The following is a 20,428-nucleotide window of genomic DNA, read 5'->3' on the forward strand; positions in this document are numbered from 1 at the left end:
GACAAACCACCTATCTGAGCTATCTCTGTAGAAAATGACCAAGCTGTCCCGAAATACATAAAATTCATTCCTATATTTCAATTATTGTTTACTGTATGGGCTTTTATATTAGGTAAGGCATACCTCATTTTATTGTGCTTTATAGTGTGGTACAGATACTGCTTTTTTTTTTTTTTACAAATTGAAGATTTGTGACAAGGAAGGTGGTCTATTGGCACCATTTTTCCAGCAGCATGTGCTCACATCATGTCTCTCACATTTTGGTAATTTATCACAATATCTCAAACTTTTCATTATTATTTTATCTCTTATGGTGATCTGTGATCAATGATCTGGGATGTTACTACTGTCACCCTCCACTAGCAAAATGGTTTAGAAGTGGCACATGATGAACTTCTTAAGCAATAAAGTGTGTTTAAATTAAGGTATGTGCATTTTTATAAGCTATGATGCTATTGAACACTTAATAGATGGCAGCCTAGTATAAATATAAGTTTTATATATACACTAGAAAACCAACATATTCATGATTTGTTTTATTGTGATATATGCTTCAGTGCAGTAGCCTGGAATCAAACCTGCAGTGTCTCTGAGGTATGCCTGTAGTTATTTAATTGCTATCTGGCATCCATTCTGCAATTTGCGGTTAAATAAAATACCTAACATAGGAGTGTAAGTGGAATAAAAGAGCACACAGAAGAGTTCAGTGGAATATAACAGCAACAGGAGGAACATAATAATAGCCACAAAACCTAGAACTTCCAGCTCCTTTCTCCTCATTATTCTTATCCTTTTGCATTCTAGTTCTGGCCCTGCCCTACCACTTATCTTCTCAACCTTATATAGTCCTCTGGTCTCCCCAAACCAGGTAACACAGTGAGGGTTTATACTTACAAAGGAAAACAAGAGATGATAGACAGCAGAGGCAAGAATGAATAGAAAATTAAGGGAGTCCTGTAGTCTCCCTTGATTTCAGCACGTTCCCTTGATCACCTAATTGAAGCTTTTTAACATTAAAAATAGTTGAAGAGTTCATTTAAAATTAAAGTTTGAATACTATGCTATTATTTATAAAATATTGTGCATTCAGTACATAATTTAATTCTCATAATCACCCATCTTTTCTAGCCAGTTCTTCACAAAAGGAATATGAACGCTGAATCTTACCAATTTCTATTAAGTTTATTTCCTGGAATACTCAAGTCCACAGACAACAGAAAGTCAGTGCTGGGTTTTTTTTTTTTTTAAGATTTTATTTGTTTATACAAGCACTGGGTACAGTCAGAAGCGCGGGAGGGTGAGAGAATTCACCAGAGCCAGAGCGGGGAACAGAACAGGCAGAAGGACCGAAATACACTGCTGAGGGGAGCAGCGGGCGGCAGGAGAGGTCTGCGCGCTATGTGGGACCCTCCTCCGGTGGCCGGGGAGCAGCCAGGGATCAAACCGGCGCTGCAGAGGCTGCCGGCAGCTTCGCAGTCCAGTGCTCAACCGCTGCGCCACCAGGGGAGGCCCAGTGCTGTTTTTTTTTTTAAAGGAACCACTGCCCTAGATACTACCTTTTTTTCTGTGGCTAGAGTCATTTGTATGATATACAAACTCCTGTAAAGTGTCTACTCTAGAAGGACATAATCATTGCATAACACTTTGAATTAGGAAATTAAAAAGTGGCCCCCTCTCTTATGATATAAACACAAACCACAGCTTTCAGGAATTAGAAACCTAGTACCTCAGCCCTGCTCAAAAGAGTGAGAGCCAAGACCAAGCTGCTCAAAACATCTATTATGTTGGTGAAGATTCTCATCTGTAATATACAAAATCCTTCCTTAGATGGTAAACCACAAGGGCAAGAAACATGTGTCTTTTATTAACAGTTGTGTCTCCAGTACTTAGCACAATGCATGGCACATAATAGCTACTTAGGAAATATTTATTGAATGAATGGTAGTGTACGGCATTGTATGATTAGTCAATCTGAAGAGAAGAAGTGCTTAAAAGTAGTTTTATTTGTGGTGAGGGAAGATAATACAGGAGGAAGAGAATCATGTTTACCTTTCATATCTCTGATTTTTTCTTTTGGTTCTATTATTTTGTGTGTGTGTCTGAATGAAGAATATAAGGAAGGGAAGGGATCTGGCCCCCAGATTAAGCTGATTATAAGGAGATTGTTGAGGTGGCTCAGTAAAACGCCCTTAATAGAACAAGAGAGAAATACTGCAGCTGTTTGCTGATACTCAGAAGTAGAACTACCTATTTTTATCTGTTGGGCACAATCCAATGAACTGTCCCAGCAGATGGAGCGGAGGGTAAGAATTAGAAGGGTTATCCTTTGGGTGGAGAGTTGAGATTGTCAAGATATATAACCTCTGACTTTCAGATTTCTACAGGGTCATATAACCAGGGGATGTCTATTTCGCACCTCTGACCAGTGCCACTATCTGGTACTTTCATTACATTTTCTAGGGTATACTGTGAGATAACTGTCATTTTCACCGTAACCTAACTTTAGTTCTAACAATTAGAATGGTTTTATCGCTGCAAACTGCCTGTGGCCTTCCCCGGCTATCTCGCCTAGTCACTGACAAGAGACTGCTTTCACAAAGCTTGACTTACATGTTATGGAAATGTTTATGTACATACAAGCCTTATAGAAAATTAGTCCCACTACCCCATAGTAATTTCCTGTGTTTTGAAGTTAATAATTTTGTCCAGAAATACCAACAGGAAGAAAACAGGAGGAATTTTTGCAAGTGTTCTTCATTTGTAAGCCAAACTTCTGTCTGTTATCCTTCTTAGGATGCTTTTTTACATTTCTGATTTCTTTTTTCTTGTGTAATTACAGCTTTGGCTTTACAGATAAAGTAATAAAGAAGAGCCAGTGTCCCATCGGGGTCTTTGGTAATGGTTTCAAGTCAGGCTCCATGCGGCTAGGAAAGGACGCTCTAGTCTTCACCAAGAATGGGGGTACTCTCACTGTTGGACTTCTGTCACAGACCTATCTGGAATGTGTCCAGGCCCAGGCTGTTATTGTACCCATTGTTCCATTCAGCCAGCAAAACAATATCCTTTCTGGAAGTGGAGACTGTTGGTTAAAAATTAGTCTAACTGGACTATTTTAATAGAAACCTCTTTCTTCAGGTCAAATCCGGCTATAAGAGTTTTTATATTTAAAGAGGTATTCAAATGTCTTAAATTTAACTGGAATTTTCCTCTTTTAAATATATATATATATTAGATAGATACTGGATGGTTTAAATATGTGTGTGTGTGTGTGTGTATGTATAGGAATATAAATAACCAAAGAACACATTCTGGTAAAAAGAGAGTATTTAATTCTTAACTTCTGTGAAAAATGTGCTGGTTCCCAGAAGGAATGGGGGGAGAGGGGAGGAGGAAAAGGGAAGGAAGGGCATGGGACATTGCACTTATGGAGGAGTAAAAATGTAACCCAGAAGTTATATAGTTATGTAAAGGACTGAAAATTAATCAAAATACTAAATAATATTTTAAACAGAAAACCAAACAAGTTTAATAACATGTATACCTCCTATATACATGGGAGAGACCCAGGAAAATGGAGTAGCTTCTTGGAATGGCCCAGAGCTATTACTTTAATTAAAGTCTTCAGCTAAAGACAAAAGATATGGGGTGAGGGGAATGCTATTTTGGGGTGGTTACCAGGAAAGCACCATAAACGGGCACAGTTGTTAAGCAGATTTAAGTCAACACCATTTCCATTAATGAATTTCTAGAGATTTGGTCATCTTCCTAGTCCAGAGAGGGAGACACCCTTACAAATAGAGATGTGTCCTTGTAGTGTAAATGTGTCATAACAAAGGGCAGCTTCTACTCCGTTTTCCTATGACTACTGTTTATTAATTTTTTAAAAAAGAGTTGTGCCATGAAATGTTTTTGCTGCATTGAAATTTTCACTGTTATGTGATTTGACCTACATAGGGTATCTCTTCGCCACCACCATTACCCTGGGCCTTCTCTTTTTTCCCCTTAAGTGTAGCTATATTTGTGTCTTATGCCTAGAAACATACCATTTATCAGTTTATCGGATAGCAGACTAGCTCACATCCTTCTACCTGGACAAGTTATTATTCCTTTTAGACACCAGGTTGTCTTGACATCAAGCAGCATGGCTTTGAATTCATTGCTTCCAAAGAGTCTTCAAGATTCAGCCTTTGGCCTATTTCTTAAATATAGGACTGTCTCTGTTTACATTCTGTCTTTGAAGCGGTATTCTGCATGTGTAGCTGATGTTGCTGTTTGTCTCCACAACCATTCTCCCCATTCCCTTTTCTTCTGTAGCAGTAACACACATGCTTTATGTCTATATTTTGGTCTAAGCACACAACCCAACAGGCAGATCTTCCCAATTGATAGCATCCTAAGGTATTAATTTTTCTTTGACTATATTTGTTTTTACAAAAAATGATTATTACTGAGGATTCCTTGCCCAGCCTAGAAGCCATCTTGAATTATTCAATTTTCAACAGTGAAAATGACCTGCTGTCCCAGTTTGATGCCATCCCAGGCAAAAAAGGAACTCGCGTTCTCATTTGGAACATCCGCAGGTATAGTATTTCAAGGGGGGTAGATTCTAATTAGCAAAGGTAGTATGACAAAGTACATTTTAATAAGTCTCTCTAGAGAAGCAGAATAGATCAATTTAATACATGTTTATATCTCATTGCATACCCTTCCTTAACTTTCTTAGAATCACAGTTCTGTTTGAGATAATAATTCTTGTTGGTAAAATGTAGCACATGAATAGTCTTACAAAATAATCAAGACATTCTAAGATCCTCCGAATCCATTTAAATCCATCTATTTTTTATTCAGGGACATTTATTTTGAGGTAGGTAAATGATAGTTATTTTACCTTATTTGACAATGAAAATAAAGTATGAGGAAGAGAAATCAGGGTAGCAGCACAACCTGCCTGAAAATTTTACAAATAAGGATCTATGTATTGTTTGCTTTCAGAGTGGCTGGATTAGTAGAAAAAAAATTTTTTTAAGTTTTATTTATTTATGCATACAAGAACTGTGGTATAGGCCAGAGGTGTGGGAGGTCAAAGGACCCACAGGAGACAGAGTGGGGAACGGAACAGGCAGATGGATTGAAATACACTGCTGAGGAGAGCAGAGGGCAAGACAGGAGAGGTCTGCTGCTCCATGTGGCCAGCTCCCTGGCCGGGGATTGAATTTGCGGTTCAGAGGCTGCGGACAGCTTCACAGTGCTGCACTCAACCCCTTGTGCCACTAGGGAGGCCCAAGTAAAAAATTTTTGAAGCAGATAAATTTGAATTATAGTGAGGATGATTTCAGATTGTGTGTTTAGACCTAATCAAACAATCTAGAAATATTCTAGGATACATCATTTGTTTGATCTTGTCATGTCAAATGTGATACATTTAACAGTGTCCGCTAAAACCTAAATACCTTTAAGGGACTCCCTGATGGCACAGGGATTAAAGACACAGTGCTACCAAGCTATCTGCTGCCACTGCAGCTTAAGTTCGATCCCCGGACAGGAAGCTAACCCACATGGCACAGCAGACCTCTCCTGTCTCGCCCGCTGCTTCCCTCAGCAGTGTATTTCAATAGATCTGCCTGTTCTACTCCCCACTTGGTGAATCCTCTCACCTCCCGCACCTCTGGCCTACACCCCAGTTCTTATCTGCATAAATAACTGAATCTTTAAAAAAAAACCCTAAATACCTTTAATATGAACTAAGTATTATTGGTTTGTTTCATAGAACAGGGTAGTGGATATAGTAATTCTTTTTCTCTTCAGGTCAAGTATTACACATTATCACTTTTCTGGGTAAAACTTACATAAAAACCATACTAGAGTATTATATGAGTATTTTCAATTTTAAAAAGTAAAGAGAATTCACAAATTAGTAATTTAGATCTTTATATGTCCTGTTGGGAAAACATCAAGTAATACAATTATATTATAAAGGACCTTTTCCCCTCGATCGAAACGCCAAACTAACTTTTTTCTTTGTACATTGCTTCTCAGTTATATGGTAGTAGGTGGTATGTAAATAAAGGATTCCATGGTCAAATAACTTTGGGAAAAGCTGGCTTAACCAAAGCTTACCGTGTCACTTTATTGCAGGAATTCCCAGAGGTTTTAATATGCCAGTGTTCACTAAAAATATTTAAGAGAGCAATTTAGTATCCAATTTCAAAAATGTTTCTCCCTTTTCCTTGGATAGTGAATGGTGAGGAACAGGGAGAACAGGGGATCCCCTCAGAGTATATGCATTAGAAGGGGTGGAGTAATAAGAATCAGTGTTATCCTGGAAAATCCAGAATATACTATTACAGTGACACAGACTTTATACAGGCTACATATCATAGTGGCTCTGGCCAGGCCTGAAAAAGGAATCCTGTTTTTGTCACAGCTGCTCTGAGCTTGCGGAGCCTGCAGTACAAGGGAATATCACTAGAACTTGAGGTGACTCTGACAGATAGCTATTGTCTCTCAATTTTATTTGATCATCAACTTTTCTTTATTTTTTATCGAAGAGGATCGTGAGGGGCTACTATTCTACAAAACAAATTTTGGGAACCATTGTTCTGATATTTCTGTTTGCTCTATAACCCATCATTTGTTTTGAATTTTTTTCTAGGAACAAAAATGGGTCTTGCCTTTTTTTCCCCCTGGCAGTTGCTAGTGATGTAGCCCAGGGTCTTGGAATGGATTAAAGCTAAGTGACCTAAAAAGGCCATGGGAAGAAGAAAGGTCCTTACAAAAGGAATATGAACACTTATCTTAAATGCTAATTCCATAAATGATATTCTAGAGGACTAGCGATTATATGCTGTTTCAATTACAACCATTTTTTCCCTTCTAAGATAGGGTTAAATCTGGGGCAAGCTTTGTATTTCATTAGACCTTATACTTTTGCTGAAGTTAGAAGAAGTAGGTTTAGATTTTTCTATTCATTCGGTTGTAGAAAATGATGTTGAATGACCTACCCAACAATACCCAAAAAATTTGGTTCTATTTTAAGATCCTGCTTTGAGGCTAGCTGACATTCATTTGACTTATCAGATCACAGACATTCTCATGTTCCTCCCCGCCCCACAACCCTTTTCTTTACTTGGCATCACCACTTCTATGAAACATAGTAGATTTGTTTAGACTGGAAATACACTCAAATATATTATGTGATCTTCAAGCCAAGTAGTTTGTATTTCCTTTGCACTGGTAGTCAGGGAAAGAAATAGAAACCTGAGTTTTGGCTCATATTGTTTCTTTTCTCTTGGGTTCCTAGTGCGTTTTTGTCCTTTGGAGCCAGTTTTTGTTAGATTGGTACTTGTCTCTTTTACCCAGAAATAAAGATGGAAAGTCTGAGTTGGACTTTGATACAGATCAATATGACATCTTGGTATCAGACTTTGGCACAGAAGAAAAAGAGACTGGTGATGTTACTTCTGAGCTGCCAGAAACAGAATATTCTTTACGGGTGAGTAAGAGTGCTTTTTCTTCAACAATGGGAGGAGGTAAGATTTCCTATAACATGAAAATATTGTTCAAAAATCTCACTTTAGTTATAGAAAGTGACAACATTTTAGACCTGTGCTAGGATTCATTTTCATAGTCTCCACTGAAACAGTTTGGTTAATATAATCAGCAGCATTTTAGTGTGTAGAAGAGTATAGAAACTGAGTCAAATCTTTACCCAGAATAACTCTCAGTTGCTAATAGTGTTTTATGGAGATGTCAATGGAAGTGGGAATATATAATGACTTTCTCTTCACTGTTCCATAGGCATTTTGTGGTATTCTGTATATGAAGCCACGAATGAAAATTTTTCTGCGTCAAAAGAAGGTGACCACCCAGATGATTGCTAAGACCCTGGCCAATGTAGGATATGATATATATAAACCCACCTTCACAGTATCCTTACAACTGCGTGATGTTAACCTCATCGTTTCAGGGTTGGATTTTCAGGTTGGCACAGAAAAACAAAAGTCTTCCCTTTGCCAATTCAAAATTGTGTGTTACAGTGCAAATCCTATTACACGTACTCTATGGAGGTATTTCTTAAATGTCAATCTATACACACATTTATTATCAGGAATCACCTGAATGTTATTAAAAATCTGAGATTTTGAATATTCTAGTTCAATGGTTTCTGAAATTCTTTTATTCATATGAAATATTTATTTTTAAAACCTTGGCTGATTGTAATGAGTAGCCAAGTTTGAGAATCTCTGCTGTAAGGAATAATCCACACTGTTTAGTTTGTACTGGAATTTCATTATATGTTATATTTTTTTTTTTTTTTTTTTTTTTTTTATAGAGGCATGCTTTATTTATTTGTTTGCTGGTTTGTTTGTTTTTGTTTATACATGCACTGGGTACAGTCAGAAGCGCGGGAGGGTGAGAGAATTCACCAGAGCCAGAGCGGGGAGCAGAGCAGGCAGAAGGACCGAAGTACACTGCTGAGGGGAGCAGCGGGCGGCAGGAGAGGTCTGCGCGCCATGTGGGACTCTCCTCCGGTGGCCGGGGAGCAGCCGGGGATCGAACCGGCGCCGCAGAGGCCGCGCGCAGTTTCGCAACCCAGCGCTCAACCGCTGCGCCACCGGGGAGGCCCTCATTATATGTTATATTGATTGAAATCAGCAAAATGTTGGCTCGAACTTGTTAGTCTTTTGAACTTAGTGTGATTTTTCTCATAACAAGTACAGCCTTAATGTTGATGGAAGTTAAGAGAGTAGAATTAAAGGCTGATTTTTCTAGGGTGAGATAAATCTTCAACAGGTGTGACATGAATTTCCTGATACTTCTTAAATGGCAGCCACTCGGAGAAGTAATTACTCATTTCCATTCCTACCCCTCCCCACCACTACACTGAGAAAATCTTAAGATGAACTATGGAAACTAGGTCCATCATTGTTGGTGGCTTTTTGACAGAAAGCAAAAAGACTTTGAAAGGTTGAGAACTCATAAGCAGAACTCATAGGAATTGCTCTTGTACTTCCTTTTCTAGTAATGAAGCATAGCTCTTGGCCCAAGAAACGTGTTCATACTATTTCCTTTATCAAAAGTGTGCTTTCTTGTTTATAAGTGCCTGATTTAAAAGGAAAAAAAAAATCAAACGTGTTATTTAGCCTGTTTGTCTTTTCCTGACCCAAACAAACCCAACTTAGCAAAATCACAGTGAGCACTGTTAACATCTGTAGGTATAATAACAGCTTATAGGATCACTAAGATCCTAGCTTAAGTTATCTTGCTATCTAATGAAATACAAAGTTTACCCCAGATTTAACCCTATTTCTTAGAAGGAAAAAATGGTTGTAATTGAAACAACATATAATTGCTAGTCCTCTAGAATATCATTTGTGGAATTATAACTTAAGATCCTATAAGCTAGGATCTTAGTACTGTAAGTTTAACGGAGCCAGTTGAAAAAAAGTGCTTTCTACCTATTGTTTCAGGATATATACCACATACCTGTGTCCAGCGTCTTTCTTTTATGGGTTTCTATCGGGACAACTCCTATGGACGTATTCCATATGTACATCAACTCTTCTCAACCCCCTTTCCATTATTAGTTACCTTTCACTATTAGAATTTAGGCTAACTGAAGTCACTATAGGCATCAATAAAATGAAACCCCAATAAAATTTCCCCCAGGGTCACTGATGCTACTTATTTATCCCTCAAAGACCTCTTCCTTCCTTTTATCTTTTCTCCTTATACTAATTTGGGCAACCTTCTACCCCAGTGTACTCCTACCCCATAATTTAGAATTGTAGAAACATACAACAGAAAGTTTTCAGCAGTCTTTATCTCAAAAATGTTAATTTTATGATGTGAAGTTTTATTTGTTTGTTTTAGGGGATTTTGTCCTGCTTTGTTTTTGTATTGGAATAGGATTTTTTTTTTAAATAATAAATTTTATTTTTATATTCCCCCATACAATTGCAAACGCCCCATTCTGACCCCAATCCTTCCCCTCCCGCCCCCCACTCCCCAAAAAGTGTCTCTGGTTCATAGTTTTTTGTTGATTTTGATTTTCACTTTCTTATATTCATTTTCCTGGTCCCTTATTTAAGTTTTCTAGATTCCTGCTATGAGTGAGACCATCCGGTATTTTTCTTTTTCTTTTTGGCTTATTTCGCTGAGCATGATCCCTTCCAGCGCCATCCATGTTGCTGCAAATTGCATGTGTTTATCTTTTTTGAATGCTGAGTAATATTCCATGGTATATATGTACCACATCTTCTTGACCCAGTCATCTATTTTTGGGCATTTGGGTTGGATTATTTTCTTTGTTGTTGCTGAGTCTCATCAGCTCTTTGCAGATTTTTGTGATCAGTCCTTTATCATTAGTGTTGGGTGCAAAAATGTTCTCCCAGTTGGTGGGGTTTCTCTTTGTTTTTGTTATTGTCTCTTTTGCTGTGCAGAAGCTCTTTAATTTGATGTAGTCCCAGCTGTTTATCTTTGCCTTCACTATCACTGCTTTGGGTGATGTGTCTGTAAAGATGTCTTTGATGTGCAAATCCCGTAGTGTTTCGCCTATATTTCCTTCTGTGTATTTTATGGTTTCAGGTCTTATGTCTAGTTCTTTAATCCATTTTGAGCTTCTGGAGCCTAGAACATTAGATATTCTGAGTCAGACATTACTGTATTATGTCCTCACTTGTTGACTTGTTGCACATCTTTCTATCATAGCTGATTCATTTGTTCACATGGATTTGGTGCTAGTAGCTTGTTATTTGGAGGTGGCCGTGGACATCATTTTTTTTTTAAATAAGTAACAAAATTAAGTTTTCATTGAACTTATTTGGACATGAAATTTTCTTAGCATTTGTTGTAATGAAAATCTCAGTGTCTATTTCCCTATATTGTCCTCACTCTCTTACTTTGGCTTTTAAATCAAATAGAACTTGTTAAAAACTTATCATTATTCATGTTTTATTTCTTCTAGCCAAATTTTTTAACTTGTTAACTGCTTCCCTTGAAATATATTGCAGAAGAACTATTCATTTCCTTTACCTTTAAAAGTGATTTTGTTCTTAAGCGTTTGCTTTCATTGTGTTTAATGTGATTGCTTACAATTGTTTGGATTTGTGTTGTACCATTTACAACTCTTATCAGAACCTGGGATACCTGATAGCAAATTGGGCTGCTAGCAAAGTTAAGAAATATTCTATGATTATTTATGAATTTTTAAATCACAGATGGCATCCCAGCATATTTTCTTGCACTCTATTCTATGCATATATTTATATACACATATTTTTTAGAAAATGCTTGTTATATTCTGAACATTTTCTAATGTTCTCATATATTTTTCAAGGACATAATTTTTTTTTTTAAATTTCATGGCAAGTTTATTTTTTTTTTGAAATAATAAATTTTATTTTTATATTCCCCATACAATTGCAACCCCCCCATTTTGACCCCAATCCCTCCCCTCCCGCCCCCCACTCCCCAAAAACTGTCTCTGGTTCATAGTTTTTTGTTGATTTTGATTTTCACTTTCTTATAGTTATTCATTTTCCTGGTCCCTTATTTAAGTTTTCTAGATTCCTGCTATGAGTGAGACCATCCGGTATTTTTCTTTTTCTTTCTGGCTTATTTCGCTGAGCATGATCCCTTCCAGCGCCATCCATGTTGCTGCAAATTGCATGTGTTTATCTTTTTTGAATGCTGAGTAATATTCCATGGTGTATATGTACCACATCTTCTTGATCCAGTCATCTATTTTTGGGCATTTGGGCTGTTTCCAAAGCTTAGCTATTGTAAACAGTGCTGCTATAAAGATAGGGGTGCAGGTGTTCTTTGGAATTGATGTTTCTGTGTCACAAGGACATAATTTTAATAGCTGCATAATCGACCATGTGAATATATCAGCAGTTATTTAATTATTCCTTTATTGTCAAGCACTTATATTGTTTTTCTGCCATTATAACTAATTGATAAAACTCTGAAACTCATGAAACTTTATGGACTTCCCTGACTTTTTCTGTAGTATAAATTCCTTGAAAGAGAGTGCTTTAGTCAAAAGTTAAGAACAGTTTCAAGACTGTTGCTACAGATTTTTTCAGTGCCCTCTAGAAAGGTTGTACCAATTTACATCCAATGATGATTTTTACTATAGTATACAATATTTTTTCTGCTAAAGACTCTAGTGTTTGTCTCCTTAATAATTTTCTTCTCAGAATAAACAGGTGAAAATAACTTTTGGGTTCTCTTGCAAGAATAATAACCAGTTTGGAGTAATGATGTATCATAACAACCGACTCATCAGGTCCTTTGAAAAGGTGGGATGTCAGGTGAAGGTGAGTCATGAATGTTTCTTCGTCCTAGAGAGCAGAAAAGAGTAGGAAAAGGTTGAAAGTCTGTCCAGGGGGTAGACTCCCTGGACGGTAATGGATAGACCTCCGTGTAATGATGGTTTTAAATATGGTTGTGGAACTTTGCTGTCTTACGTTGAAAACTTTCTACTTCTCCTCTCCTAGCTGTTACTCAACCAAGAAACTTCACTGAATGCATTTTTTTCTTGGTAGCTATTAGTGAGAGGTAGCATTAGAACACAAGCAACTCCACTATGTGTATCAGTTTATTAGTGTTTAAGGTACTCTTTCTATTTTCTTGGGACAACAATAGACATGGTGGAAGATGCATGAAATTTAGTGGTTGATGACCAAGAATCAAGTCCTGACTTTTTAATTTCCAAACTGGGTAACTTTGAATAAGTTGTTTAATTTCTCTAAGGTCAATTTCCTTACATATAAAATGGAAACAACAATAATATTACCAGCTTGCCTGCCTCACAAGGTACAGGTTTGAGAGACTTGAAAGGGATAAATAGCATGAAGATACTTTATAAATCGAACTACATGTAGTAATATCTACAAGTATCCCATTCATTCCTGTTACACAGACAAGATTATTAATGCACAAAGAATGATAAAGAGCTGGATATTATACAATAGGGCAGTCATATTGTAACAGGGACTTCACAATGCCTAGAGGCCTCTGGGTGTGGGCGGCTGGTAGCTGGGGTGTTTCCTGCTGGCCACCTTAGTGCGCAGCCTGCCAACGGCCTCTCACCTGGGCACCATCTGGGTTTGCGCACAGGAGCCTCGGGGGTTCCTGTGGGGCCCCCTGGAACAGCAGCAGTGGGAGTTTCCCCGCCTGCCACACCCAGCATCCACTTTCACATGAGCCATGGGGTCCCTGTTAGAAGACCCAGCTAGCTTTGCTAGTTTGCAATCTTGGTTGTTTGCTTTTTCTTGTCATATCATACAATTCCTTTATATCATCTTTTCTATCATGCAATTCTTTTTTTTTTTTTTAAAGATTTATTTATTTATTTATTTATTTATTTATTTATTTATTTATACAAGCACTGGGTACAGTCAGAAGCACAGGAGGGTGAGAGAATTCACCAGAGCCAGAGCGGGGAGCAGAGCAGGCAGAAGGACCAAAGTATGCTGCTGAGGGGAGCAGCAGGTGGCAGGAGAGGTCTGCGCGCCAACTATCATGCAATTCTTATTTGTGTGCCAGTCTAATTATGCCTTAACTCAGTTCCTTCATTAAATAATTAAAAAGATTTTATCAATAGATGCAAATGATTCTAGTACTTCCAAAGATGAACTACTGCCATCTGTTGCAAAAATCAGTCATGACTTTTCCAACAACCCAATAATTCCAAAATTCTCCTGTATCAACTTATATTTAATAATTACAAGTCTGACTATCTTTACTAGTTGTTTGATATCCTGCACATATAAAATTTCTTTAGAAGATAGTGTATGATAATTGCAGAGCATCTTAACTTTTTTTCAGATGACATTTGGTTTCATTCCCTAGAACAGTCATATTTACCCTTGATTTTTCCTTAAGTGTCATTCTTTGTTCAAATGAAATCTTACGACCATCCCAGAATATAAACATGAAGGTAGAGATCGTGTCTGAGAGATGGCTCTTAATCCCTAGAAAACTCTAGAGATCTGTGGATCATAGTTTGAAAATATCTGTCCTAAAATTTGCCAGAGGTTCCAGTTCAATGCAATACTTGCAGCCCATTGAGGAATACTGAGTGTTTCTCTAGATCTTACTGGCCTTTCTTTGCCCATGAATGTTATATAACCTATTATTGTTAAGCATTAAAAGGAAATGCCTGCAGGCAGCCAATAGTAATGTAAGTGTTGAAATTAATATTTTTCTTCTAAGCCAACTCATGGAGAAGGTGTGGGAGTAGTTGGAGTCATTGAGTGCAATTTCTTAAAACCTGCCTACAACAAACAAGACTTTGAGTACACCAAGGAGTACAGGTGAGTCATTCCCAACCTGAGCTGTTTCTGAGAGTTCATTAAGAAGGGATTCTATTCTCTGAAACCTCTAAAATCATCTTTAAAACCCAGCCAGATAAGTTAACTGAGAATTCCTTCAAATCTATTTTCTAAGATTAAAGATAAAGTGATTTTATTTTAATTTTATTTTTTTAATTTTATTTATTTATACATACAAGAACTAGGGTATAGGCCAGAGGTGTGGAGGGTGAGCAGATTCACCAGAGACAGAGTGGGGAGCAGAACAGGCAGATCTACTGAAATATACTGCTAGGGGAGCAGCAGGTGTGACAGGAGAGGTCTGCTGCGCCATGTGGGTTAGCTCCCTGGCTGGGGATCAAACTCATGCTGCAGTGGCTGGTGATAACTTGATAGCACTGATACTTTAACCTGTGAGCCACCAGGAAGGCCCATTAATTTTCTTATTGAAATAACATTAGTGCAAAACATATAGATTTCATGTGTACATCAATTATAGTTCAATGTCTGTATATACTGCATTATAATCACCATCGAAAGTCTAGTTTAGGGCCTCCCTGGTGCACAAGGGGTTAAGATACAACCTATGAAGTGTCCACAGCCCCTGCAGCATGAGTTCGATCACCAGCCAAGGAGCTACCCACATGGCACCACAGACCTCTCCTGGCTTGCCGGCTGCTCCCATCAACAGTATATTTCAGTCGGTCTGCCTGTTCTGTTCCCCACTCTGTCTCTGGTGAATCCTCTCAGCCTTCACACCTCTGGCCTATACCCCAGATCTTGTATGCATAAACAAATAAAATCTTTTTTTAAAAAAAGTCTAGTTTACATATACCCTACCATGCAGTTGACACCCTTTACCCATTCCACCCAGCTCCCTTCCCTTTTCACCTCTGATAACTCCCATTTTGTTCTTATTATCTGTTTGATTTTGTTTTTGCTAGTTTTTTTTATTTTCCACATATGAGTGAAATGATTTGAATTTTAAATGAAAGCTTACTGATACATGATGTATGGAGTCCAGTTGAAGTAAACCTTACCTCTAGAAATTGTGGAAAGAATGTACAAAGAGTGTACAAAGAGTCATTTAGTAAAATACTTCTGGTGAAACAAAAAGCCTTGAAATTGACCTTAATGAACACAGATCAGTAGACCTAAAGTTATTGAATAATTTGGGGAAAAAGCAGCAATGTGAAGTTGCTTCAAATGATTTTTTTAAGTCTGTGAACAGATTGAGAAAAAGTATTGGAGCAAGAGGAGCAATGTGTATTTTCAGGGAAACATCTAGATTTAATAGGTAAGACAAATAGATAAGAATCAGAAAAGAACTTGGTATTGAGACTGAACCAGCAAGTATACCTTTAGAAGACAAAGAAAGGAGTTGTTAAAGCAAGGATATAATTGCTTCAAAACTTTAGCAGAGGAATTGGATCACTCATTACTTCTGTTATCAGGAATTGTGAGATAATCTCCTATGTGCCAAGGATCAGGAAAAAGACAAAACTTGCCAGCAAACCATAGATCTGAGGCACACAGCAGAGGAGGGGGAGGGAGAGGGGTCAAAATGGGAGGGAAGAGCACAAGGGACTATGGTGATGGTTCACGGGTGCTATGGTGGTGGGAGAACTATGGGGACTACACTTGAGGGGAGAAATCAAATACTATAAAAAATGAACAACAATGTAAGAAAATAAAAAAATATATAAAATAAATTTTAGTGGTGTTAGATTCTTGATTTGTGATGTTTAATTTCAATATGAATTTGAGGTTATTACAGGAGATCCAAATAGAGATATTTCGTAGGCAGTAAGTTTATTCAATTAAATAGATAGGATTTCTGGCTTAAGTAACTTAATATCTGCCACACATTTTACAAAAAAAACCCAGAAAACTAGTATACTATACTGCATGCAGTCTTCTGAGACTAATAAATGCACATAACTCTTATCCCAAGTCTTCTCCTTTTTTATTCTATTTTATATAAAATTAAAATATGTTTACATTAGAAATAAGGAAATTTTAGAGGGAAATCAGAGAAGATTGTCTAAGATCACAGGCTCATCCTAGGAGTATTATAGATAACAAAACCACAAATGCTAAAAGAGACACTAGCCATCATCCTACTGGAATGTCTATGAATAAATCATCTGTGATATCACTTTTAATAGTTGTGGATATCAGGTTTCAGCTGCAACTATCAGGGCTCAAATTTTTTACAGTGAATTTCAGCTTAAGAGATGGAATCAACATATTAACTCAGCGCCCTATTGGTACATGGCACAGTGGCTAGGCTTTGTGGGATTTTCTAGACAAATTCAAGATGTGATTGTTGTCTTTGAGGAGCTTGTAGTCTATTTGTAATAACACGTTGTCACATACATGAAACAATTTAGAGAGCAATAAATGACTGTTTGATCAACCAAAACATAAGTAGTATGGTATAGGAAAAATACCCTGATAGAATAGATAGAGAAGGTTTTGAGTAGAAGGTATGATGTGAGATTTGCCTTAAAAGATACAGCATTTAAAAATGGGAGGGAAAGGAATTCCAGTTTGAAATTATAGCATGATCTAAGGTGGTGATAGGGACTCAGAATGGTAAGAATATGGGGAGTGGGGATAAAGTGAAAGAACTAAAGTGAAAGCAAATAAAGCTAGATGGATAGAGGGCTATATTGTACAGGCAGGGACTGGCAAATTTTTCTGTGAAGAGCCAGAAAGTAAATATTGTAGGGTTTGTGGGCCACATGTTCTCTGTCACAACTACTCAGTTCCTCTATAGTATGACAGCAACCACAGACAATAGTAAAGGAATGAGTGTGTGTGTCCAATATGATTTTGTTTACAAAAATGGGTGGTGACTGGGATTTGGCCCACAGGCTGTAGTTTGCTGACCCCTCTCCTAGAGCCACAGTTCCCAAACTATGTGCTGAGCTGCATATAATAAACTCACAGGGCAGCCATAGGGTATTTTAAATGTTTGCGGGAAATACAGTGATACTTCTGTCAATAAAGAGTAGAAATTGTTTTCTATTGCTGTTGTAAAAAATTGCTACAAACTTGGCTTGATACAATACTTATTTATTATCTTAGAGTTCTGTAGACTCTAAGTCCAACTGGAATCTCATTGAGCTAAAGTAATGGTATTGACAAGGCTTCATTCCTTTCTGGGGGCTCTAGGGAAGAATATATCACCTTGCCATTTCCAGCTTCTAGAGGCTGCTAACATTCTTTAGCCAATAGCCCTCTTCCTCCAGTGTTCAAAGCCATCAATGGTGGCTTGACTCCTCCTCACATCATACCACTCCAGTGACTATGCTTTTGTCCTCACCTCTGACTCTGCTTTCTTGACCCCCTGAGATTCACTTACATCTTTTTTTTTTAAAGATTTATTTATTTATATAAGCACTGGGTACACTCAGAAGTGCAAGAGGGTGAGAGAATTCACCAGAGCCAAAGCGGGGAACAGAACAGGCAGACTGACAAAGTACACTGTTGAGGGGAGCAGCGGGCGCGGCAGGAGAGGTCTGAGCGCCATGTGGGACCCTCGCCGGCGGCCGGTGATCAAACCGGCACTGCAGAGGCTGCGGGCAGCTTTACAGCCCAGCGCTCAGCTGCTGTGCCACCAGGGAGGCCCCCGATCCACTTACATCTTACATGCAAAATATGTTTACCCCATCCCAACATCCTCAAAAGTCTCAATTATTACAACATCAACTCAAAGTCTAAACTCTGATCTTAATTCATCAACTCAGAATTCCCAAATCCTCATTTAAATCAAGTATAGGTGATATTCTGAGTCTGATGCATCCTGGGGCAAAATTTCTCTCCTTCTGTAGACAAGTTTGATTAATTGATTGATTGTATTTTGCTCTGAAAATACAATGATGGGACAAGCATAAGATATCAGTTATAGATATTCCAGTTTAAACAGTAGAAGAAAAAAAGAGTCAGAGAGGTCCCAAGCAATTTCAAAATACAGCCAACCTAATGCCATTACGTTTCAAAACGTGAAAATAATCTAAGGCTCACAGCTTCACCCTCTGACTTGAGATTCTCCCCTCCTGCTTTGTGGCATACCTTCAGAGTCATACTTCCTTTCCATAAAGAATACCATGTTGTAAGAGGTTCCTGGACCCAATTCTTATTGGGTTTGTGGAGTCTTCCCCACGTCAGCCATCAATTCTTGGATACCAGTAACATGTCCAATAATTCAACTCAGATCAGCTCATTTCTCACACTGTTTACCCCAAGATGATATCAGATTCCACAGGTTAAAGGCACAATGTCCCAAGACCACCCTCCACTTTAGATGCAAGCCCAGGCTCTTACCTGTGCTTTTGAGCAACTGGCTATGGGTCATAGATTCTTAGGATACCCTCCTCAGGTCTGATTAATTTGCTAGAGCAGCTCACAGAACTCAAAAAAACCTGTTCATACATTATATCACTGCTTTATTGCAAAGGATAATATTGAAGAACAGCCAGATGGAAGATTTCCATAGGTCAAGGTATGGGAAAAAGGCATGGAGCTTCCAGGCCTTCTCCAGGCATACCATTCTCAAATGTTCATGTGTTCAGCAACCCAAAAGCTCCCTGAAACCTCCTTTTCTTCTATTTTTATGGAAGTTTATTACTTCATAGGATGAATTAAATCATTGGTCATTAGCTATTGAACTCAACCTCCAGCTCCTCTCTCTTTCCACAACATCAAGGGACTTTACTGTAAATTCTACCTTCTAGTCATATTAGTTGGTTGCCATGGCAACCAGTTGCCATCCTTAGGTGCACACCAAAGTCATCTCATTAACATAATAAGAGACCCATTTATCACTCAACATAGGGAGCACTAAGACTTAGGAGCTGTAAACCAAGAACTGTGAGGGAATACCAAATATATATGAGAAATCTGAATGACCAAAATGTTATAAAATAAAAATATGGCACATGTGTTTGCAGCTGGGTAGTGTCACCAGACTGTTTCCTAACTGTAGAGTTTTGGAGGTTCAACAGCCTTTCATTTTAATATTTTCTTTACCCCTTTCAGTCCAATCTAGCAGGCTTTTGTGTTAGTATACTATTCTCAAGGACTTTGTGGGTCTCCCATGTATGTCATGAATACTTACTCCATCAGATAAGAGACTCTTAATTGATTTTTCCTAGGTAATCCTATTTCTATTCTTGGCTTCTCCTGAGATAGCTATAGAGATGTGACTCACATGTTTAATCTTGTCAAAGATCTTTTTATGTGACTGAATACTCTGACCTTTTGCTCTTTCTGAGATACTAGCAAGAGGTTGTCCAACCCCAGCCTTGACTCTTACTCTATAGTATGCTTTCCTGACATTGAGTCTAAATTTTAACATCTTTTTCATTCTGGATAGGCTGAGAATTTCAGAAATCATTAAATCTTGGTCCCTTTTTACTGAACAATTCTTGCCTGAAATTTCTTTTTCTCCTCACATTTTACATAGCTGCAAGAAGGTACCAGGACACACTTTCAAGACTTTCCTTGGAAATCTCAGATAAATGTCCACCTTCATTATTTACAGGTTGTATTTTCCACATAACTATAGCACATCATTCTGCTAAGTTTAATCTCCCATGATTGCCTTTCCCCAAGTTTTCTAATAACATGTTCCTTCTCAGCATTCACCAGCAACACCTTCAGCATCCATATTTCTACTAGCAGTCTGTTCACAATGATTTTGGTATTCTCTAAGGAAATTTGCATTTTTTTTTTTTTACCATGCTCCTCACTTTCTCTGAGCTCTCATCAGTGAAGTTAACATATTTCTAACATCCATATTTAAGGCAATCTAAGCTATTATTTATAGAGGCTTTATTTATTTATTTGTTTGTTTGTTTTGTTTATACATGCACTGGGTACAGTCAGAAGCGCAGGAGGGTGAGAGAATTCACCAGAGCCAGAGCGGGGAACAGAATAGGCAGACTGACAAAGTACACTGTTGAGGGGAGCAGCGGGCGGCAGGAGAGGTCTGTGCACCATGTGGGACCCTTCTCCGGTGGCCGGGGAGCAGCCGGGGATCGAACCGGCGCCGCAGAGGTCGCGGGCAGCTTTGCAACCCAGCGCTCAACCGCTGTGCC

General features: G+C 38.1%; 1 protein-coding gene across 1 annotated transcript in view; it reads left to right on the forward strand.

Annotated features, from left to right (window-relative positions):
• Nucleotides 1-20,428, forward strand: part of MORC4 (MORC family CW-type zinc finger 4) — a 56,461-nt gene that overhangs the window by 11,807 nt on the left and 24,226 nt on the right. The window contains 6 exon segments of the mRNA XM_054695622.1: nucleotides 2,840-3,057; nucleotides 4,433-4,580; nucleotides 7,360-7,492; nucleotides 7,798-7,926; nucleotides 12,204-12,323; nucleotides 14,224-14,324. Coding sequence (XP_054551597.1) covers nucleotides 2,840-3,057; nucleotides 4,433-4,580; nucleotides 7,360-7,492; nucleotides 7,798-7,926; nucleotides 12,204-12,323; nucleotides 14,224-14,324 — 849 coding nt within the window.

Source organism: Talpa occidentalis, unplaced genomic scaffold (genome assembly GCF_014898055.3).
Source record: "Talpa occidentalis isolate TD23 unplaced genomic scaffold, MPIMG_talOcc4v2.1 talOcc4.15, whole genome shotgun sequence".
In the NCBI taxonomy this organism is placed as follows: domain Eukaryota; kingdom Metazoa; phylum Chordata; class Mammalia; order Eulipotyphla; family Talpidae; genus Talpa; species Talpa occidentalis.